Source organism: Anomaloglossus baeobatrachus, chromosome 6, assembly GCF_048569485.1.
Source record: "Anomaloglossus baeobatrachus isolate aAnoBae1 chromosome 6, aAnoBae1.hap1, whole genome shotgun sequence".
Classification (NCBI taxonomy): domain Eukaryota; kingdom Metazoa; phylum Chordata; class Amphibia; order Anura; family Aromobatidae; genus Anomaloglossus; species Anomaloglossus baeobatrachus.
Window position 1 is genome coordinate 380,789,219 of NC_134358.1, and position 24,891 is coordinate 380,814,109.

Below are 24,891 nucleotides of genomic sequence, written 5' to 3' on the forward strand. Positions count from 1 at the left end.
AAAGGAACTCGAGTAGTGTGGTGAGTGAGCTGGGAGCTGAGCGAGATTGCTCGGCCCAGGAAAACACAATCCACAGAGAGGCAAAAGAGGAGAAGGACCTTGGGGAGGGGAGCGCAGCCAGCTCGGCCCGACGTCATCACTGAAAAACTAAATACCGGAGTTCAGGGTCAGTCGAGTACTCGAGTACCGGTAGTCACATCCGGAGGACGAGAGGACTGCAGGTCTCTGTCCACCCCGCACCCGGAGGTGCAGCTGTAGAGCCAGGACTAGGAGCCCAGATAGCAAGAACGGCACCTTTAACAGTCCATGCCGCCCGCCATACGGAGGAGGTAATAAATTACCTCAGAGAACAACAGAATGGGTCTCAGCATTACTGAAACAGTGGGACCCCATTTACCCAAGCAAAGCGTAGGGAGTAGACCTCATTACTCACCTGATCAGTGTGAGTTCCCTGACTGCTTCCAGGCTACCGGACCGCCATTACCACCTGTAACAGGCTCCCAGGACTTCACTGGTTGTTAAGGACAAGTAAAGGAGAAGGTAAAAGAAATTACTGTCTGTGTCTATTCCTTTCTACTGCCCTGTCGGCCCTGCACCTCGTCCCCAAACACCATAGACTTTACCAAGCACCAAAGGTTGCCTTGGGGTACCCGCTCTACCTGTGGAGAGCAAGAAACACGTCAGCTGCCATAACATCAGACCCGGAGGTCCCTTCCAGCAGCTGCGGCTCCATAGCTGCAAAATACCACAGGTGGCGTCACGAATCTTAAATAAACATTATCATCACCTCCCCAATATCGCCACATTAACTGACTCCACCAGGGTCACGGAGTCGGGCCCCGCCACCGCTGACTACCCTGGACTAGTCCGGCCAGACACCGAGTCACCTAAGGCCCTGGGGTGGTCAAGTCACCTTTTGGCGTCACGAACAGGATATGAACAAGACCCGTTAACACAGGTGACGTGTGCCTTAAAGAACTGTGTTTAATAGACTGTGTTTGACTTGTGTGGAAAGACTGCCGCCGCCATTAAAACTGCCGGGCGCAAGAAGAAAGGGGGCGTGCCAGAAAAAGAGCGCGAGGAAAGCCCGCCATCAGAGCAAAGGTTTGTTAACCCTGCGCTACCCGGAAGAGGGGTGTAACAAGAAGCGGAGCCTGGTAAGGTTCACTAAGGGGGAAGAAGAATGTCTGTCGCAGGGGAGGAACAGGTGGCTGCTGTAGCCCAGGACGCTGCGGCACCGGCCAATGTGATCCCAGTTGCCGTCGCCCCAGCTCCCGCTGTAGCGTCCGTTATGCCGCTCACAATGCCACACTTCCCCCTTGGCTATCAGGACTCCAGGCCTATTGCTGCCCGACACCATATCAACATCTCACTTCTCGGGGGTATTACGATGGGGAAGTGGTCACTTACCCTCACACTGCCAACTTCACCTCCGGCCAGCTCTACCTGCTGCCTCCTCATCAGGGCTCTGATCTCCCTCTTTAGGGCACGCTGCTGCCCGGAGCTGGCAGTTTCAGCCACCTGCTGCAACAAAATTATCACTTCAGCAAGACAATAATTGTGTAGGGTTCAGTTTCCCACTGGTCATCTAATTTGTGCATTCTCCGCTTTTTCTTGAGGCGGGTCCCCCATGGACTGTTACTTACATCTAGAGCAGTGTAATGGACACCCGGCAGGGGGCCACATTGGACTCATAATAATTGTAAACAGTATTGTATTATTGTCATTTAAGTCTGTAACGTTCAAGTGATGTTGCCTGCTAAAAGGGATGAAAAGTTATAATATGTTTTGTTTATGTTTCCTCAGTCCAGGAGTACTGATTTTTACTAAGGGGGAGTGTGGCGCCCCAGCGGTCTGGTTGCCACAGCAGTGTTGCCCTCCTCAAAAGGGTTAATGCTGAGCCTGGAGGTAGTTGGGGAAATCCATTTGCCAGTAAGTACCATCATTCAACACAGTTTCTCCCCCGAGCCAGCAGAGGGAGCTCTAAACCTGGAATTGCAGGGAGATTCCTTCAGCTCTGACCTGGGGGAGGAGTTAGTCTGTGAGGGGAGTTCAGAGAGAAAGCAACTCGAGTAGTGTGGTGTGTGAGCTGGGAGCTGAGCGAGATCGCTCGGCCCAGGAAAACACAATCAACAGAGAGGCAAAAGATGAGAAGGACCTTGGGGAGGGGAGTGCAGCCAGCTCGCCCCGACGTCATCGCTGTAAAACTGAATACCGGAGTTCAGGGCCACTCGAGTACTCGAGTAATGGTGGTAGCATCTGGAGGACGAGAGGACTGCAAGTCTCTGTCCACCCCACACCCGGAGGTGCAGCTGTAAAGCCAGGACTAGGAGCCCAGATAGAAAGAATGGCACCTTTGACAGTCCACGCAGCCCACCATACAGAGGAGGTAATAAATTACCTCAAAGAACAACAGAACGGGTCTCAGCATTACTGAAAGAGTGGGACCCCATTTACCCAGGCAAAGCATAGGGAGTAGACCTCATTACTCACCTGGTCAGTGTGAGTTCCCTGACTACTTCCAGGCTACCGGACCGCCATTACCGCCTGTAACAGGCTCCCAGGACTTTACTGGTTGTTAAGGACAAGTAAAGGAGAAGGTAAAAGAAATTACTGTCTGTGTCTATTCCTTTCTACTGCCCTGTCGGCCCTGCACCTCGTCCCCAAACACCATAGACTTTACCAAGCACCAAAGGTTGCCTTGGGGTACCCGCTCTACCTGTGGGAGCAGGAAACACCTCAGCTGCCATAACATCAGCCCCGGAGGTCCCTTCCAGCAGCTGCGGCTCCATAGCTGCAAAATACCACAGGTGGCGTCACGAATCTTAAATAAACATTATCATCACCTCCCCAATATCGCCACATTAACTGACTCCACCAGGGTCATGGAGTCGGGCCCCGCCACCGCTGACTACACCGAGTCACCTAAGGCCCTGAGGTGGGCAAGTCACCTATATATATATATATATATATATATACATTACAGGATTTTTTTATATATATATATATATATATATATATATATTACATATATACACATATATATACATAATCCTGTAATGTCTTATAGCGTCTGCATGTGTCCCACTGGAATTGTAAAGTGATGCGGAATATGTTGGCGCTATATATATATTATTATTATATGCCAATACTAAGTAGCAAGTGTTTGTAAAGTGTAAAGGAAATGATAGATGGTTTTCGAAATATTTTAAAAATATAAATCTGAAAATTGGGATGTACATTTTTATACAACCTCACTGAGTCAATACTTTATAGGACCACCTTTTTCTGCAATTACTGCTGTAAGTATTTTGGGGTATGTGTCTACAAACTTTTCACATCTTTTTTTGGTGAATGTTCTTTGAAAATAGATCTAGCTCAATAATATTGCATGGAGAACGTCTGTGAACAGGTCTTCATGTCTTGCCATAGATGCTCAATGGGATTTAGATCTAGACTTTGACTGGGCCATTCAAACAAAGAATATGCTTTGATCTAAACTAAACCAGGGGGTCAGGAACCTATGGCTTGCGAGCAAGATGTGGCTCGTTTGATGGCTGTATCTGGCTCACAGACAAATCTTTAATTAAAAATAATACCGTACTTTCTCGTTTGTAAGACGCACTTTTTTTCCCCCAAAACTGCGGGAAAAATGGGGATGCAACTTACAAACCACATATGGTTTACCGGAGCGGCAGTGGTGGTGCGAGGTCAGTGATACTGTGGGCTCATGGGGTGTCATGACGCACTGCAGGCTGCTTTGCAGGCTTCTGCAGTTGACGAGATCTACTTCAAGAAAATGGCCATGGAGGGGTCACATGCGCAGATAGGACTGAGGCATCTATCCACTCTGATAGCGAGGGCCATGGTGGCCTCCAGAGACTCCAGGGTGGCATATTGCACCAGAGAGTCCTTAAGCCTACCTGACAAACCCTGATAGAAATTACTCCTAAGCTCAGGGTCATTCCATACAGTGTCAGTGGCCAGTGGCTGCAGATATTTTTAAAAAATACAAGTTTTTAATTTTATTCAGCTAGAGGGTGCTGAATACTAATTTATTTCACAATTTTCAGATTAATATTTTGCAAATATTTTGAAAACCATGTATTATTTCCTTTAAACTTCACAAACACTTGCTACTTTGCGTTGGTACAGTATCACATAAAATCCCAATAAATTATATTAAAGTTTGTGGTTGTATTGTGAAAAAATGGGGGAAAGTTAACAGGCTATTTATACTTTTTCAATGAACTGTATCACTTATTGGGCTGTTTTCTGTTTTGTTTTTTTTAGAAACTCACTGTTTATCAGCTAGTGGACTAGAAAATCTTCTGCCATGTTGTTCCCTACATTCATGAACTTTGTCAAAGCCCGCGCCCTACTACTGATTGGCAGCTTTCTGCCTACACATAGTGTACACAGAAGGATGCCAATACATGGTGGAGGGTTATACAGAGCTCAGCATTCAGAGAATTGCTAGATCTGTAGAATATCATACCTCCAAACTTTTGAAGACAGGAAAGAGGGACAAAGTCTGCGCACCGCGGCAAATTTTGACCACGCCCCTAGCCGCACCCATTTGGCAGTAAGGGTCATTCAGCAGATGCCCTGGACTGTTCATTTATAGTCATAGCAGCCAGAATTTTCTTATATTTATATAAGTGTCACTATATGACATGTTGTTTATTTGTGCCGTGTTCACACGTTGCATAATTCCTTGTTTTTTGTTTCTGCCGCTGTCTGCACCAAACTACACAATAACAATCTTTCCATTGTTGCTGCATTTTTTATGCTTTTCTCCATTATTTAATGCGTTTTTGGTTCAGAGGTGAATCTGCGTTTTTAAGTGGTTTTATAATACAGAAAAGTTTTTTTCCATGCATTTTTTTAAGCTCCACAATCCACATAGAAACCTCTAGAGAAAAAACAGCACCAAAACCGCAGAGTTCATCAGCATCTTTTCATGGAATCTCATCCACTTTGCTTGTACAATTAAACACAGCAGAATATATGTGCAAAAAAAGCAGCAGAAAATTATGCAGCATTTACACTACATGTGAACACGGACAAAGGCTATTTGCGCACGTAGTGTTCTGTCCCTGCAGAAATTTCTGCAGCGATTTGAACAGCAAACGTGCGCTTCAAATCACTGCAGAAAGAGTCCGTAATGGAAAAAAAAAAGACGATTTTAATGCGCTCTGAGTGCAGCCCCTCCCATAGACAGAGCGGGGGATGCATGCAGAACGCACGGAGTAAGTGACATGTCACTTCTTAGAACGCACGCTTCGGGCAGCAGCTGAAGCCCTGCGCTCTAATACGCCACGTGCGCACGTCTCCTGCATAATCTTCATAGATTATGCTGGGGATGCAGGACGCATGCAGTTACGCTGCGGTGCAGATCGCAGCGTAACTGCATGCAAATACGCAACGTGCGCACATAGCCTAATTGTCCACGCAAAGTGGATGAGATGCCATGAAAGTGTGACGCCCTGGCAAAAAACAGGTAGTCACACAGATAGGCCCCCGCACAATACCTTTCCACACAGGGTTAAACCAGCCAACCTGAAATCCTAGTCACCCCCCCAGGGAAGGACAGATACACCAGTGGGCGAGACCAGGCGGATGGAGAACGCCCACCTAGGGGTCTGGAGAGCCCGGGGTGGGAAAACACTCAGTTGAAGTTAGAGAGTGGAGTTGAGAGGTTGTAGTGTGAAGTCTGAAGTTGACAGCTGCGCCGGGGTTGGAGCCCTGGTGCAGTGGCTAGGTGGCAGACTGTAACCAGTGCCAGCAGGAGACGGGAAGACGGCTGCCGGAGATCCGAGGTGGACCGGGACAGGGTTGTAGCCTGCCGGTGCCGACACCGGAGAACCGACCCGTAAACCATGCACAGAGGGGGTACTTGGACCCTGAAGCCAGGACCGTCACCAACAGCCTAGCTAATTAACCAATTGAGGGCAGGATTTTAGGTCCTGTCCCAACCTAAGTCCCGAAAAGTATACAACCACCCACAGAGAGGGATAGCACATCCGCAAGGGCCCGGTAGATCCCACGGGTCAGCGTCTGACGGGCACGGCTTCCAACCAAAGGACCGGGAGCGGACTCCCCATGTTACACACCGGGAAGTCTATCTTAGAGCAACACGAAGTGCAGAGGAGAAAGGCATTAACTACTAGCCCGAGTGTGGGACCTGATACACCTGTCTGCGGAGGCCGGCCACCATCACCTTGGTTTACCAAAAGAACTGTGTGTTTACTGACTCCACACATCAGCACAGCTTCGTCCAGCACCAGGACAACCGAACTGTCAGTGTGCTGATCCCTGCATCCCTGCACAACACTGGGCCCCGGGGCATCCATCCCTACCCACGGAGGGGTTAACATCCAGCTTCCAACACATCTCCCCCGGGTATCCCATAACCGCAGCAGTGGTGCTACATCTCACCACACACCGTGGGTGGCGTCACAGACAGTTTACAACAAATCCCGTACAATTACGTCCCCTTTTTATTCGAAGTGTCTGCGCGACCCCTGGGTCCGGAGAACCCCTCGAGCCATACCGTAGATCCGGATCCGAGCAGCACCAGCTGCTGGCACGAGGGCAGCACAAAAGCTCCGCCCCTTTTGGGTCTAAATACATAGTTGAACAGTGCAGTTTTAGTGTTTTTTTCTGTAAAAGATTCAGGACTTACATCTGCACCAAACATGTATCCAATAAGGGCGCTTTCACACATCCGGCTTTCCGCCGGTTTGCCAGTTCCGGCGCATGCCAGTACAATGTATACAGTACAGTGGCAGCGCTGTATCTTCCGGGTCACATGCTCCGGTCACATGACAGCATGTGACCTGAGCATGTCGCGCTGCCACTGTACTGTATACACTGTACTGGTGTGCGGCGGAAAGCCGGATGTGTGAAAGTGCCCTTAGGAGGACAATGCATAAAAAATACCGCATATACGCAATAATCAGAGAAGATTGTTATTGTGCAGAAAAAAATGCAGCATTTACACTACATGTGAACACAGACTAAAAGTCCAAGCAAAGTGGATAAGATGTCATGAAAGCTCCACCCTTGGTGCATCTAGAGACACTGCTAAACTGTGCGGTTTTGGTGTTTTTTCCTTTATAAGCTTCAGGATTCACATGTGCAACAAACGTGTATCAAATATGGGGGACAATGCATAAAAAATACCGCAAACACGCAATAATCAGAGAAGATTGTCATTGCGCTCGTGGTGCGGACACCTGCAGAAAAAACGCAGCATTTACACTACGTGTGAACACGGGATATATTTTTATTACATTTATTATGGGTTTTAGTAAAGAAAAATAATAAATTGCGCCATTTTTTTTACGCCATTTGCTGATCCCCATAAATAATCTGATTGCTGTGTTGTTTGGGTTGTTCCGATTACAGGGACACCAAATATGTCCATGTTATTTGCGGATTTGTGATGTTTATTATTTTATAAAAAGTGCAATCAAAATGATATTATTCTAATTTTTTTATTATTATTTTTATTAATTTTATTAGAAGAAGAAAAATCCAATTTCCTCTCCCTCTAGAACACTTGACACAGAGACGCTGCTCTGTACAATGGAGTTCTGTGTCCTGTGTAATCTGCTGTGTAATCGTAGGCTGTATTGTAGGTTCATCTAATCTTCCCTCTGACAGAATTCCTTGTGGCTCAATAGCTAGAACAGCTAGGAGGGCTGCTGGACACATGTTTGAAAGTTGCTGATTTGAATCCAATTAGGGGAAAATAAATAATATTTTTTTATATATTTGTATTTTTTTCCCTCATTTCTTTACAGTATAGTAGTTTTATGGGAACAAATGAATCTCTTTCCTTCACCTACAAAAAGATGCAGTATCTATCTATCTATCTATTATTTATCTATCATGTATCTATCTATCTAGTATCTATCATGTACAGTTAGGTCCAGAAATATTTGGACAGTGACACATTTTCGCGAGTTGGGCTCTGCATGCCACCACATTGGATTTGAAATGAAACCTCTACAACAGAATTCAAGTGCAGATTGTAACGTTTAATTTGAAGGTTTGAACAAAAATATCTGATAGAAATTGTAGGAATTGTACACATTTCTTTACAAACACTCCACATTTTAGGAGGTCAAAAGTAATTGGACAAATAAACCAAACCCAAACAAAATATTTTTATTTTCTATATTTTGTTGCGAATCCTTTGGAGGCAATCACTGCCTTAAGTCTGGAACCCATGGACATCACCAAACGCTGGGTTTCCGCCTTCTTAATGCTTTGCCAGACCTTTACAGCCGCAGCCTTCAGGTCTTGCTTGTTTGTGGGTCTTTCCGTCTTAAGTCTGGATTTGAGCAAGTGAAATGCATGCTCAATTGGGTTAAGATCTCGTGATTGACTTGGCCATTGCAGAATGTTCCACTTTTTTGCACTTATGAACTCCTGGGTAGCTTTGGCTGTATGCTTGGGGTCATTGTCCATCTGTACTATGAAGCGCCGTCCGATCAACTTTGCGGCATTTGGCTGAATCTGGGCTGAAAGTATATCCCGGTACACTTCAGAATTCATCCGGCTACTCTTGTCTGCTGTTATGTCATCAATAAACACAAATGACCCAGTGCCATTGAAAGCCATGCATGCCCATGCCATCACGTTGCCTCCACCATGTTTTACAGAGGATGTGGTGTGCCTTGGATCATGTGCCGTTCCCTTTCTTCTCCAAACTTTTTTCTTCCCATCATTCTGGTACAGGTTGATCTTTGTCTCATCTGTCCATAGAATACTTTTCCAGAACTGAGCTGGCTTCATGAGGTGTTTTTCAGCAAATTTAACTCTGGCCTGTCTATTTTTGGAATTGATGAATGGTTTGCATCTAGATGTGAACCCTTTGTATTTACTTTCATGGAGTCTTCTCTTTACTGTTGACTTAGAGACAGATACACCTACTTCACTGAGAGTGTTCTGGACTTCAGTTGATGTTGTGAACGGGTTCTTCTTCACCAAAGAAAGTATGCAGCAATCATCCACCACTGTTGTCATCCGTGGACGACCAGGCCTTTTTGAGTTCCCAAGCTCTCCAGTAAATTCCTTTTTTCTCAGAATGTACCCGACTGTTGATTTTGCTACTCCAAGCATGTCTGCTATCTCTCTGATGGATTTTTTCTTTTTTTTCAGCCTCAGGATGTTCTGCTTCACCTCAATTGAGAGTTCCTTAGACCGCATGTTGTCTGGTCACAGCAACAGCTTCCAAATGCAAAACCACACACCTGTAATTAACCCCAGACCTTTTAACTACTTCATTAATTACAGGTTAACGAGGGAGACGCCTTCAGAGTTAATTGCAGCCCTTAGAGTCCCTTGTCCAATTACTTTTGGTCCCTTGAAAAAGAGGAGGCTATGCATTACAGAGCTATGATTCCTAAACCCTTTCTCCGATTTGGATGTGAAAACTCTCATATTGCAGCTGGGAGTGTGCACTTTCAGCCCATATTATATATATAATTGTATTTCTGAACATGTTTTTGTAAACAGCTAAAATAACAAAACTTGTGTCACTGTCCAAATATTTCTGGACCTAACTGTATCTATATCTCTCTATTATCTATCATGTATTATGTATCAATCATGTATTTATCTATCATTTATCTATCATGTATCTATCATGTATCTATTATCTATCATGTATCTATTTATCTAGTATCTATCTATCTATCATGTATCTATCTATCTATCTCTCATGTATCTATCTCTCATGTACCTATCTATCTCTCATGTATCTATCATGTATCCATCTACAGTGGAACCTTGGTTTACGACAGGGGTGGGGAACCTCCGGCCCATGGGCCGCATGCGGCCCGCCATGACCTTTTCTGCACTCCCCAGGCAGATTCTCGGGGGCGGCAGTGCTACAGCCACCACCGCAGTCTTACCGGTCTCCGGCCTTTTAAATCTCCACATGTGCTGCTTGTGCGCACCAATGAGCTTTTTCGCTGGCAGGTGCCAGCGTGCTCAGGACTTACTTTGTGGGTGGGTTTAGTGCTCTGCGCTTCCATTCTACAGCAGCTTCACTGCTTCCAGCATTGTGAAGCCCGCTCTCCAGCGCTTGTGTGCCGCCCGCTCTCTGGCGCTTGTGTGCCGCCCGCTCTCTGGCGCTTGTGTGCCGCCCGCTCTCTGGCGCTTGTGTGCCACCCGCTCCCCGGTGCTTATGTGCCGCCCGCTCCCTGGCGCTTGTGTGCTGCCTGCTCCCCGGCGCTTGTGTGCTGCCCGCTCCCCGGCGCTTGTGTGCCGCCCGCTCTCCGGCGCTTGTGTGCCGCCTACTCCCCGCCCCTTCTCCGGTGCAGCGTGCTCCCTCCAGTGCTGTGTGCAGCTCCCAGTGCTGTGTGCAGCCTCCCCACATGTCTGTGCTCTGCAAGTGCTGTCCATGCCCCCCAGTCTCCTCCTAGTGATGTCTGTGCCCCCCCTTAGTGATGTCTGTAGACCCTCCCTTAGGGATGTCTGTCTGACCCCCCTTACTGATGTCTGTCTGCCCCCCTTACTGATGTCTGTCTGCCCCCCCTAGTGATGCCTGTGCCCCTCTAGTGATGCCTGTGCCCCTCTAGTGATGCCTGTGCCCCCTAGTAATGCCTGTGCCCTCCTTGTGATGTCCATGCCCCCCTAGTACTCTCTGTGCCGCATTAGTGATGTCTGTGCCCCCCAGTGCCGTCTGTACCTCACAGCAATGCTTATGCCTCTCAGTGACCTAGTAATGTCTGTTCCCCAGCCCTTCTTGTCATGTATATGCCCCCAGCATCTCCTGTCATGTATATGCTCCCAGACCCTCCTGTCATGGATATGCCCTAGCGTCTCCTATTATGTGTATGCCCCTAGTGTCTCCTGTGATGTGTATGCCCCAACCCCTCCTGTGATATATACATCACGTTGGAGATGCTAAGGACATATACATCACAAGAGGGGATGGAGCATATACATCACAGTGTAGATGCTGGGGGCATATACATCACACGCTGGGGAATATACATCACATTGGAGATGATGGGGCCATACATATCACAGGAGAGGCCTCGGTATGTACATCACAGGAGCGGCTGGGGGCATATACATCACAGGAAGGGCTGGGGAATATACATCACAGGAGTGGCTGGAGGAATATATCTCACAGGAGGGGCTGGGAGCATATATCTCACAGGAGGGGCTGGGAGCATATATCTCACAGGAGGGGCTGGGAGCATATATCTCACAGGAGGGGCTGGGAGCATATATCTCACATGAGGGGCTTGGGACATATCTCACAGGAGGGGCTGGGAACATATACATCAAAGGAGAGGCTGAAAGCATATACATCACAGGAGGTGGGTGGGGGCATATACATGTCCCCAGCCCCTCGTGTGATGAATGTGCCCCCAGTGTTTCCTGTGATGTAGGTGTCTCCTGTGATGTACAGTATATACAGCAGTCCCAGCATCTCCTATGTGATGTATAAACAACAATCCCAGTATCTCCTATGTGATGTATATACAGCAGTACCAGTGTCTCCTATCTGATATATATATGCCATCAGTCATGTATGTGTCTCCCATGATTTATAGATCAGTCCCTGTGTCTGTTGTGTGACGTATATAGTCTACCAATCTTATTATCACAAAGAGTTGCCTGCGCTCCAGACCGTGACAAACCTGTAAGAGCAGCTGAGCTGTGAGAAGCAACATGATTAGTATCATGAAACATCACAGCCCCACAAAAGAGAAGCAGCTCGGGTCATCACAGTAGGGGGGAGTTAATTAACTGTTTGACCAAATATAAACTGGTTCATTTTCACATTGATAATTTAGTGTGGTCCCCGAAGGTAGGCATACATTTTCAAATGGCCCCCGACAGTAAAAAGGTTCCCCACTCCTGGTTTACGAGAACAATCCGTTCTGGGAGTGTGCTTGTAAACCAAGTTATTCGTCTTGCAATGCAAAATTTCCCATAGGAAATAAATCAAGCTCAAACAATTAGTTCCACAAATTGTTCAATGTCCCATCCTGGTCCCCTATTGTGCCATTCCAAACACGCACAAACATCCACGCACACACATATTATGCTCACCTTACCTTCCGTTACATCGCTGGCCTCCCGGTTCTTGTAGTTCGCCGGTACAGGATGTATATTGGGTAACCATTGCGACTGATGCTGGAACTTCCGCTGCCAGAATTCTGACGTCAAAGGCAGGAGCCGCATGCCTCCTGATTGGCCAGTGCACTGCCTTTGAGTAGCGGCTGACAGCGCAAGTTCCTCCATCGTCGCTATGGTTACCCGATACACATCCTGTACCGGCGAACTACAAGAACCGTAAGACCGGCGATGGAACGGAAGGTAAGGTGAGCGTAATGTATGTGCATGCATGTTTGTGTGTGTTTGTGCTGACTGCAAGAGCGGGTCAGAGCGCGGTTAAAGTACGGAACCGGAAGTGTGTGCGGTGAGTATTTGCTCGTACAGCAAAGCTTGCTCATAAACTGAGTTACAAATTTACAGCAAGCTTTGCTCGTATAGCGAAATGCTCGCTAACCGGGTTACTCGTAAACTGAGGTTCCACTGTATCTATCTATCATGTACATTTCTATCTATCTATCATCTATCATGTATCTATCTAGCTATATATTATCTATCATGTATATATCTCTCATGTATTTATCTATCTATCTATATATTATCTATCATGTCTCTATCTCTCATGTATTTATCTATCTATATATTATCTATCATGTATCTATCTTTCATGTATCTATCTATCTATCATGCATCTATCTATTTATCATCTATCAATCTATCATGTAGCTATCTATCTATCATGTGTCTATCTATCTTCTATCAATCTATCATGTATCTATCTATCTATCTATCATGTATCTATTTATCATGTGTCTATCTATCTATCTATCTATCTGTCATGTATCTATTTATCATGTGTCTATCTATCTATATATTATCTATCATGTATATATCTCTCATGTATCTATCTATCTATCATGTGTCTATCTATCATCTATCAATCTATCATGTATCTATCTATCTAACTATCATGTATCTATTTATCATGTGTCTATCTATCTATCTATCATGTATCTATTTATCATGTGTCTATCTATCTATCTATTTATATATTATCTATCATGTATCTATCTCTCATGTATCTATCTATCTATCTATCATGTATCTATCTATCTATTTATCTATTTATCTATCCCTCTATCTATCATGTATGCATTCATCTATCTATCTATCTATCTATCTATCTATTTATCTATCTGTCTGAATAATCTGCTTCTGGTTGCTCTACTGCAATACACAGGTCATGATTACCAAATAGTGATGAGCGAGTACCAAAAAGCTCGGGTGCTCGAGGCTCGGGCCGAGCATACCAAGATACTCGTGTACTCGGCCCGAGCACCGAGCCCAATGTTATCCTATGTTAGACCCGAGTATTTTTATGAAATGACCCCCCGGCAGCATGTAGAAACCCTAAAAATGTCACAAAAGTCTTAGAAGAGTGCTCAAATGACATGGCAACAGCATGGGAAAGACCCCTTGAAGCATTTATCACTCAAAAGTCTCACCTGTGAACAATTTTGTCCGAGTTTTACGCCATTTTTACGGACTCACCAGAAAACCTTCCAAAATGACACCAAAATGAATTTTCATGGCGGAAATGTTAAGGGCACATACCCAATAGTGAGATAGAGCTAGTGTATGTTACTTTTTGAGATTACATGAAAGATTTTACGTGAAAACATTGTGTGGCACTCCGATGTCCAAAACGCACGTTTTGTGCATTTTACTAGTGATGTTGGTCATTTTTTTTTTCATTCTATCTCCCTCAGTCCGTCAGTCGGTCTCTCTGTCTGTCTGTCAGTCTCTCTCTGTCTTGTCTGTCCCCATCTCACAGTCTGTCGGTCAGTCTCCCCCCTCTCTCATACTTACCGTTCCCCGATCACTGCCGCGGCGCTGCACAGCTGTTCACTAAACTCCGGCGGCTTTTCCTCTTTTGAAAAAGCCGGCCCTGCTTTCCTGCTTTTCGGCGCCTATGATTGGTTGCAGTGTGACACACACCCACGCTGAGTGACAGGTGTCTCACTGCACCCAATCACAGCAGCCGGTGGGCGTGTGTATACTGTGCAGTGAAATAAATAATTAAATAATTAAAAAAAATGGCGTGCGGTCCCCCCAATTTTAATACCAGCCAGATAAAGCCATACGGCTGAAGGCTGGTATTCTCAGGATGGGGAGCTCCACGTTATGGGGAGCCCCCCAGTCTAACAATATCAGTCAGCAGCCGCCCAGAATTGCCGCATACATTAGATGCGACAGTTCTGGGACTGTACCCGGCTCTTCCCGATTTGCCCTGGTGCGTTGGCAAATCGGGGTAATAAGGAGTTATTGGCAGCCCATAGCTGCCACTAAATCCTAGATTAATCATGTCAGGCGTCTCCCCGAGATACCTTCCATGATTAATCTGTAAATTACAGTAAATAAACACACACACACACACACCTGAAAAAATCATTTATTAGAAATAAAAAACACAAACCAATTCCCTCGTAACCAATTTAATAAGCCCCAAAAAGCCCTCCATGTCCGGTGTAATCCACGGACCTCCAGCGTCGCTTCCAGCTCTGCTGCATGGAGGTGACAGGAGCTGCAGCAGACACCGCCGCTCCTGTAAGCTCCACGCAGCAAATGAGGTGAGTAGCGCGATCAGCTGAGCTGTCACTAAGCTTATCCGCGGCCACCGCTGGATCCAGCGGTGGCCGTGAGTTACCTGACTGACAGCAGCTGATCGCGCTACTCACCTCAGTTGCTGTGTGAAGCTGACAGGAGCGGCTGTGTATTTTGCAGCTCCTGTCACCTGCATGCAGCAGAGCTGGAAGCGACGCTGGAGGTCCGTGGATTACGCCGGACATGGAGGGCTTTTTGGGGCTTATTCAATTGGTTACGAGGGAATTGGTTTGTGTTTTTTATTTCTAATAAATGATTTTTTCAGGTGTGTGTGTGTTTATTTACTGTAATTTACAGATTAATCATGGAAGGTATCTCGGGGAGACGCCTGACATGATTAATCTAGGATTTATTGGCAGCTATGGGCTGCCATTAACTCCTTATTACCCCGATTTGCCAACGCATCAGGGCAAATCGGGAAGAGCCGGGTACAGTCCCAGAACTGTCGCATCTAATGTATGCGGCAATTCTGGGCGGCTGCTGACTGATATTGTTAGGCTGGGGGGCTCCCCATAACTTGGGGCTCCCCATGCTGAGAATACCAGCCTTCAGCCGTATGGCTTTATCTGGCTGGTATTAAAATTCTGGGGACCGCATGCCGGTTTCTTTAATTATTTAATTATTTCACTGCACAGTATACACCCACCGGCTGCTATGATTGGGTGCAGTGGGACACCTGTCACTCAGCGTGGGGGCGTGTCTCACTGCAACCAATCATAGGCGCCTGTGGGCGAGGAAAGCAGGGAATACGAGATGGCTGTGTGCAGAGCACAGCGCGCCCGCCGGTATAAAGGCTCGGTCACGCTGTGCGGGCCGGCCAATCACTGCAATTCCACAACTAACAGGGCTGTGGCATTGCAGTGGTCTGCCAGCCAATCCCTGCATGAGAGCTGGCTCTCAAAAGAGCGCCAACATGCAGGGATGAAGACCACGAGTATAGCATGAGTATCGCGAAATTACTCGGTACCCGCCGAGTAGCCCGAGTACAGTGATACTCGTGCGAGTACCGAGTAGTGACAAGCGTACTCGCTCATCACTATTACCAAATCTTCCAATGTCTTTCATGACCACAGGTATAGTCGAGTTATTAAGGAATACTTCAAATAAACCCCTCCCTTACCTCTCTCTGAAATAAACAGACTGCACATCAATATGGATTTAATTGGCCACAGCGGCCTTTTATTGTAAGAAAACAACATAAACACCAGAAATATACTCAACAAAAAAATGGAGGGTGGTTGGTTCTCGAAGCCCCAATCCTGCTGACTGGTATTCTACCCAAACAGTAGCAAGGCTGATCCTTTACCTCCAGCCGTGCAAGCACTGGCTCGGAGGCACCAGTTAAAAAACAACCTGGCCTCATATGAAAACAAGCCCCAACCCACGGCCCATCCTCTACCCGCCAGTATATAAAGAGTCCACTTGAGGGGTCCAGAACCTTGCAGGTTCCTCCCCCACCATTCCACCACAAACCCCAAATTCTAATTTCTAGGACCTTCCTCCCCTTTCTTATGGTGCTATGACAAAGTACAGGGTTATTGAATGGCCAATACTTGTAAATTAACCAATAAGCCATTACCGATCTAATGTAATTTATTTTTTTAATTTAATTTTATAAATTAACTTAAACGGGAGGAAATTTTAAAAATTGGGAGGGTGGGTGGGAGATTGCTCCCTTTCCGTGCCTAAAATGGATGACCCTACTAACTGATCAACCCTTACAAATCCCTTAATGTTCCCACCTCCTCTTGACTACGCCCACAATGCTATTTCAAATCCTCTTTTTCCACACCCTCTAAATATCTTGAACCCCTGCCTAACACCAATCACTTGTTCCCAATTTAATTCCCATCCTAACCCAGTCATGTCGACCACCCTTTTAAGGCAGGACCCAGTATGGCCTCTCTATATAGGCGGTAGCTCAATGGTAGAGATGCTGTCTTTGGACAATAAGTTTACAAGTTTGAGGGCCGTCCTGGTAAACCAGAGCAGAGGAGAATATAATTTATTTACTTCACTGAGGGGAGGAGGCGGGACAACAGCTGTGAGCCGCGGGACTTCAGGAAAAAGCCCTCAAATCGGGACAGTCCTGTAGAATCCGGGACAGTTGGGAGGTATGTAATATATCACCGTGATTATATCAAACTTGCAGCAAGCAGCTCAGTAAGTGACATATCGCTGGAATCAGGGTCTCTGTCTCTACATTGGGCTGCTCTCAAATGGGGTAGCGAAAATCTGGTGACAGATTCCCTTTTAGCCTGATAATTTCCATATAAAATCCATATCACTTCTACAGGGGTTTCATGTAGAATTGATCTTTTAGAGTCTGTATAATAAATGACATTCTAGCACTGTATATCAGTTGTGTTGCTTTCATCCAGAAACATGGGATTTTCCCAGAAGATGTTTTCTGCTCTGACATTAAACAAAGGATAACGACTGGTGTGATAACCCCAGCATCTGCAATACAACTTCCTGGTGACAGAGGAAAGGGTATGTATATTATATCTTCACATTGTTACCTCCACTAGTTTGTGCCATTGCTACAATGATATAAGCCATTATGCTTCAGAGAACCTGACAGCTGCTATGATAGATTTACGGTATCTGAGGGCTCAAGTGGATTTATACAAAGACAGTTCCAGGCTGAATATATTTCAGCATCTGCTTCTGGTTACTGTGCATGTGCCACAAGAACGTCTGCTAACTGTTATATATTTTCCCAATGTGTAATTCAGGTTTTACATCCATTGCAAAGAATGCAAATTATATATAATTTGTTGTGTATTTATACCTGCTATCTGACCACAACAGTCTCAGAATAAGAAGACTGGACATCTTATATTCTGTGCTATATTCATGTTTCCAAATCTGGATCAGATCTTGTGACCATACTCTATCTTAATATGTTTTAAATGGTGACAAAACCTTAAAGGGAACCTGATAGCTGATACATGCTGCCCAAACTGGCTGTATTTATCACTAACACATGGGCCGGCATTCATAGGCGATCATGATTTTTGCTATACCGAGCAGTGCTGATCCAGTGCTGTGTATAGCACAGATCGATCGGCTGATCACAGCTTCAAGTCCCCTTATGGACTTTTAAATATGATAAAAAGTAAAAAAAAATTGTTTAAAAAAATATTAAAGTAATAAAAAAAACCCCATAAAAGTTAAAATTAACCCCTTTGTCCCAATAAAATTAAAGAATTTAAAAAAACCCAAACAAGCATATTTGATATTGCCGCATTCAGAAATCTTTGATCTATCAAATAAAAAATAAATTTATCTCATCAGTAAATGGCGTAACAAGAAAAAATATCAAAACCCCAGACTTACGTTTTTTGGGAAGCCGCAACATTACAATCAATTGCAATAATAGGCAATCAAAACATCATATCTACCCCTAAATGCTATCAGTAATTATGACAGCCCAGGGAGCAAAAATAAACCCTCCCATAGCCCCAGATCCTGAAAAAATGAGAATGTTACAAGTCTTGGAAAATTATTTTTTTTTTTGCAGCTAATAGATAATATTAATAATGAAAAAAGAAACTATACATTTAGTATCTGTGTTCTTGAACTGACCGGGGGAATCATATTGGCAGGTCATTTTTCCATGTATTGAACATCATAAATAAAAAAGCAAAACACACTGTGTAATTTTTTAACCACATTTGTAATTTTTTTTGCCCATTTTTCCAGTATATTATGTGCAGAATGAATAGTGTCGTTCAAAAGTACAACTCCATCCCGCAAAAGAAAGCACTCATATGGAAATATTGACAGAAAAAAAAATAATAATATTGCTGTTGGAAAAAGGGTTGAAAAAATGAAATGAGAAGTGTTAACTGGGCTGGGGTGAAGGGGTTAATAGCCGGCTGGGAACCGAGATGAACGGCAGACTGATTGCATAGGCGGGTCCACGGTGGTTTCTCTCTGCCTGCTGACAGTCACTGACAGGTCTTTGCGGTGCGGCTCGGGCCCGGCAGCTATTAAAGTGAGTTTTTTCTGAAATGTTGAAGCACTGCATTGTGAAACATTCCTGGCTGGGGTAATACACCCCAGCGGCTGGTATATACCGCTCACTGTTTGAGCCACACGTATCAGCTGACAGGTTCCCTTTAAAATTACAGAAGCACTTTGGGAAACACATTGCGTTAGAAACTAGTATAAGGCCAAAGGAATGGCTTATGGCTTATTTATCTGGAATATTCTGTATACGTGGTCCATAAGAAAATATTAGGCAGACACTTTGTGATAATGTATTAGCAGCTGTAAACATTGCTCAATGTAAGATTCTCTGTGCTTTCTCTAAAAAAAAAAAACCTCAAAAAAAGCCAATAATTTTCTAAGGCTTTATTCCACCATGGTAGCTTTTCCCTTGTACAGCGCACAGACACACACACTATATTTTATGGGGCATTTACATGTCTGTTTGATGGTGCACATATAAAAAACAGAGACCTGTCTAGTGAGAACTCATCCATTCAATAGAGACCATCCTGGATTTCTCTTGTCTTTTATCTCATAATTTACTACCAATGTATTTGAAAGTGGGTCAAATCCAGATAATATATTATTCAGTTTTTCTTAAAGGGTTACTTCCAAAAAGTAAGTTATCCTCTACACATGATATAGAAGATAAATTGCTTTTTGTTGGGGGTCTGATTGCTGGTACCATCAGCAATGCCCAAAACTAGCTCTGGAACCCCAAGAACAGAGCTCTGCTTGGCCTTCCTGAATGGAGCAGAGGAGCACACATATGGCTCAGCTCCACTTCTTTGTCTATAGGGCTGATAAACAATAGGCGAGTTGCAATGTTCGGCTCCCCCACGGACAGTGGAGCAGAGGCTGTGCATGTGCACTTCTGCTCCATTTGGGACAACACTGCAGAGTCCTGTTCTTGGATCTCTGGGGGGTCCAGTGATCGAACCTATCAGCAAGTTATTTACTATTTAGTGGATAGGAGATAACTTGATTTTTTTGGAATAACACTAATTTTGTTTTTTTTCTGACTTTTCTGTGAATAACCAAACAATTCAAAAGTTTTCAATTTCAAGTAGAACAGTTATTTGATTTCACAATATAAACTGCATACACCCTAAATAGATCTCTTAGACCTGATAAGGATGCCCGTATTCACTTTGAAAAATCCACATCAGAATGGCTGCATAATCCCTTTGTTAAAAAAAACTCAATCTCCACTCACTTATCCTGATTGACAGCTCCAGAGTGTCCCTCCCGCTGCTGAAATCTCATCTGGCTCACTATAAGCTGCAGTTGGTGTACAGGCTGTGGGCCATAATATTGAATATACTTCGGCCTTGATTTACAATGACCCTTGTAAAAATGGCAGATGAGAGACTGTGGTGGAGTCAGATGCTCTAGATTCATTAAGAGGTGCACCACCTCTAAATGAATCTGGCGCATAAGAAAAATGGAGTTCGCTTCCATGTGCATTGCACAAATCTGACTCCATTCAGCTAAGGCTGCTTTCACACTACGTTTTTTTTAACATGCGTCATGAACGTTTTTTTGCTGTAAAAGCGGATCCTGCTTTTACAGCAAAAAAATGCATGCAAACGCATGTTATTTTGCAGGATCCTGTCACTGGATGTTTCGGGGCGGGCATTGGAGTCATGTGATCGGGGAGTGAGGGGAACTGAATGGGACAGACTGGGAGCCGGCATCTCACAGCTGCAGAGGATCATAACCAAGGTAAACATCGGGTAACTTGCTTTGGATGCCCCGATATTTATCTTGGTTACGAGCGTCTGCACACGTAACCAACGTAAACATCGGGTAACTAGAGAAGTGGTTACCCGATATTGTACCTTGGTTACGAGTGTCCCACAGCTCTCAGGTGGGGGAGAGACAGAGAGAGAGAGAGGGAGGGGGGAGAGAGACACTGATCACGGGAGGCTGGTTTCTGGGCATGCTCAGTAGAGCAAGCAGGATCCTGCCTATCAGCATGCCAGCGTTCACATGCGTTTGCGTGCTGTTTAGTCAGGATCCAGCATTTTGCAGTATTTGGACGCAGCTCAAAAACGCTACAAGTAGCGTTTTTGGAAAATGTTAAAAAACTGCAACTCGCTGGATCCTCACTATAACGCACGCAAACGCATGTTAACGCGAGTCCATTGCAAATCCATTGAAATGAAAACGCATTTGCACTGGATCCGTTTTTGCGTTAAAAAACGTTCATGACGCATGTTAAAAAAACGTAATGTGAAAGCAGCCTTAGACTTACCACAGTTTGTCATGAATAAGACTAAGTGTACGTGTCATGCTCCCGTGTCATCCTGTCACTCTAGGTACGGGGAAGTATCAAGCAAATGGCGAAAGGGAAGTAAAATTCTGTGTCTAGGGAAGAGGATGACCCCTGACCAAACCTACTGCTGGTCCCTGGGGTCCCCTCACCACCCTAGATAGGTTCCACACCTATGTTCCCAGCCGGATACCTGACCCTAGGTATCCCTAGTGCTGGGTCCTAAATAGGGAACAGATGGGATGAGCTTTCCATCAACCCCACTAAACACTAAGAAGGCACAAGGAGGACACACAAGGGAAATAGTGCATGAACTACTTATCTAAAGATCACTCAGGTAGAAGTTCAGCAAAGTTTCAGCAACAATACCATAGATGAGTGCAAGCCACCTGCTTGCATCCAGAGTTTGAATGAACTGAATATCACCAGCACAAGTCTAGGAAAATGAGAGTATTTAAACCCAAAAGGAAATACAGATGATTAGAATCTGAAGGGAAGAGGAGCTGCTTTGGGTCTTAAAGGGAAAGGATGAAAACCCTGCAGAGGAGATACCAGTACACTGTATACTGGCAGCAAGAATTACAAAGTCAGGGAGCATTCTGCAAACCCAAATGCTATGACCTTTCTATTGCCAAACACTACAGTTTTGTCTGTTACCCGTCACCCCCCCCGCTCCACCCTACTTGGGGCGGAGCTATGTATAACTGATGTAGAAAACACCTGAAGTTGAAACATTTTTGCATAACTCTGTGTTGAAAAATGTTGCAATGTTTTCAAATCATTTTTTCATCAGAATCCTGCTGTAATCACTTTATTGAATCATGGTCCTCATAAAAGGCCTCATGAGATATTTAATTTTATAGGCTTGACTAATACAATTCTTATATAAATATCAACATGATGGAGCCAAAGCAAATGCAGCAGCCTCACCAGGTCTAAGATCTATTCAATAACCTAATGTAATACTACTGTATGTTCTGAGGATTCGATTGCGTTAGGGCAATGACAACAGAGACGAGTTCTTGGTACAAGATGTTATATAATATGTCACCACGGTAGATACACAACGGGAATAAACACAGTAAAAACAACACACAAAACGGAGCGAAGGGGATTCCCGGGGCCACGCACCGGGACTCCCCCAGGGAGACCACCAGAGCGAACCCCTGTACAGGGGACTGTCCGGCAATCAACCCCGGAAGGCCTAAATGTGCGGCAGCCGGTACACAAGGGGCAAGGTGGTATAGTCCAGGAGTGTCCGTACGGGATGATTGTCCAGAGTGGTTACGAACCGGGCAGAGTGCTGATCAAAGACGGCAGACGGAGTCCGGGCACAGCTTGAAGAAAACCGGGTATGGTCCAGAGTCGGTCGGTAGAGTTTCAGGAGAATCCAGGCAATCAGGAAGTAGAAACAGCAAAGCAGGAGCACACTGCAAGCAGTATACTCAGGCACTGGACTGGGCTGAGAGGCGGCGCCCTTTTAAGCAGCTGGACAGGAAGTAGGGCAACAGAACCTTAAACTCCATGTTAACTGAGGGCAAGCTCATTCAAAAGAGAACTGGAAAACCTGGAAACCTGACACCTATACAGTTTGCATTGTGAAATCTGGTGCAAATCCACTTTAAATAAGTTGAGATACTGTGTAAGATGTAAAGAAAACAAGAATACAATTTGGTGATCTGTTATAGCCATATTTTTATTCACAACAGAACATGGAACACAGAAGAAGGACGTTAGACATTTTTAAATTCCATTTGAGAATGAGCCATTGTGAGACTCACGGCTTTGGTGCATATACTGTAATATCGGTTTAGATATATTATTTTTATATTCGCTTTATTTTTTAAACAGGAAATGATACAAATCCCAACTATAAATTAAAACATAGGATAGAAGTACACGAGAGCAAAATGTAAGTACCACAGCAGACCACTGATAACGCCAATACAGAAACTTGGAATTGTAAGTTGATTAACATACATATTGGAGAATCTTATTATTGTATTATTGAAAATGTGTCGTTTTCACTTAATCATTCTATCAATAAACTGTTGCAGACCCATCCGGGGGACGGGGAAAAATCCCACTGCTCTGTCTGCATTCAGTAGTCAGTACAAAAAATGAAATGCTGGATTATTTGGTTCCCTGTGTTTTACATTGTGTCTTCCCTGATGTACAGAAACAATAGACAAAATGATTTAAAAAGACAATGACCATAGTGATGGTGCAGCATGGAGATAACAGTAATGTCACTATAAATGAATATTCAGCACAGCGACGTTACAGCATATATTGTGTCCAGTGATGTCACAGTACGGGAAATAGTTATATCCCTATACAGTACATGGCACTATAGCACAGAAAAAACACACAATGTCACAGGACAGGAATAGCAAAAACTTATGCCGGCTTATTGTTTATTTGTATTTATCATAACTATAACACGTACCTATTACAGTCTCTGGGGCTGTTCACCGACAAATGGGCAAACACTTGTTGGTGAGCTAATCGCATCTTTTATTTGGAAAAAATAAATATATCATTGCGTATTGGAAAGGGATAATCCCATGTAAATCGGGATTTGCTGGTGGCCGCATGGGCGATGAACAATCATATTAACAATTGTTTGCTCCCATTCAATTTGCATTACCATGAATCCTTGATGTCAGAATTTTACCTGACTCCTCTTCATCAATCACTGCAGAGTTTTCTTTCTCTTAGGTTCTTTGGCTTCAACAACGAGTGACCAGATATAAAACTGCAGCAGATAATGCAAGAAAAGCTGAAGAACAAGTGACAGTTGAAAAGAGAAGACTTCAAAGAGAGGTTTTTCCATATTATTTCTATATGCTGCTGCTCAATGTATGGAGAAGAAGGTCCAAAGTGAAAAATTAAGGCCCCTCATACAGATTAAAGATGACCAAACCCATTGGCTTGGAAGGACCAGCTGGTCACGTAATGTGTATAGAGGCCTTCCAACTTTGAACAACGTAGGATGTTGAGGGGGAAAAGGATCTTTTAATATCTGATCCTTTTGTTCTCCTTTACTTTCCTCCTGCCATCCAGAACACATGGATGCATGGATAAACCGCGCATACATGCTTATGGGGAGTTGGGAAAGCTAGCTGTTGGCTGACAGCTGATGTGTTTGGCCACCTTTAGTCACTGACAAAAGGTAAGCTACAGTTCCCAGTAATTCATATATAAAGGCGTAAAATATCCTCTAATTTTTATTTCAAATCTGTTTTATTGATGAAACTGTTGTCAACATACAAACATATCATTTGTGCAATTACAATACATAAACATCATTTTCTCAATGCCGGGAGAACATCCAGAAATTGTTACATTACTAAATTTCTTGGAATTCTTCAAATTATCTTTGTGCTATTACCATACAACCACTTATAAATTATAGGTCAGAATTCCCACTTCTCTTGACTTCCCGTATCCTAATATACTCATTCTCCTTGTGTGTCTATTGTCTTATGAATTATTGATAAATCTTTTCATATAAAAAATGAAACTAGAAAAATGCAGATTAATGTTCAGAAAAGAAAGAAAGAAGAGGAAAGATACAAGCATAAAGAAGAGGAAATTAGAGAGAAGGGGGGAGAGGGGGGAAAGCAAGAAAAGAAAAGAAAAAAGGGGGGGGGAAGGAATGAGACTCCCCACCGTTTCTCAGTTCAAAAAGCTCGCCAAACTCTCCACAAACTCTGGGGACTCCATGAACATAATCCATGGTCTCCAAACTGTAGTAAATTTTTCTGTGTTCCCATTTAGTTCTGCTGTCAGCTCCTCCATTCTCTGGAGGTTTGTCATCTCCTCCAACCAATCCAGCACCGTAGGGCATCTAGTCTGTT

General features: G+C 44.4%; 1 protein-coding gene across 1 annotated transcript in view; it reads left to right on the forward strand.

The window, feature by feature from the left end:
- Positions 1 to 24,891, forward strand: part of LOC142243930 (leucine-rich repeat flightless-interacting protein 2-like) — a 63,821-nt gene that overhangs the window by 12,230 nt on the left and 26,700 nt on the right. The window contains exons 5-7 of the mRNA XM_075316123.1: positions 17,136 to 17,247; positions 22,880 to 22,940; positions 23,750 to 23,854. Of these exons, the coding sequence (XP_075172238.1) occupies positions 17,136 to 17,247; positions 22,880 to 22,940; positions 23,750 to 23,774 (198 nt within the window). The 3' untranslated portion in view covers positions 23,775 to 23,854. The remainder of the gene's footprint in view (positions 1 to 17,135; positions 17,248 to 22,879; positions 22,941 to 23,749; positions 23,855 to 24,891) is intronic.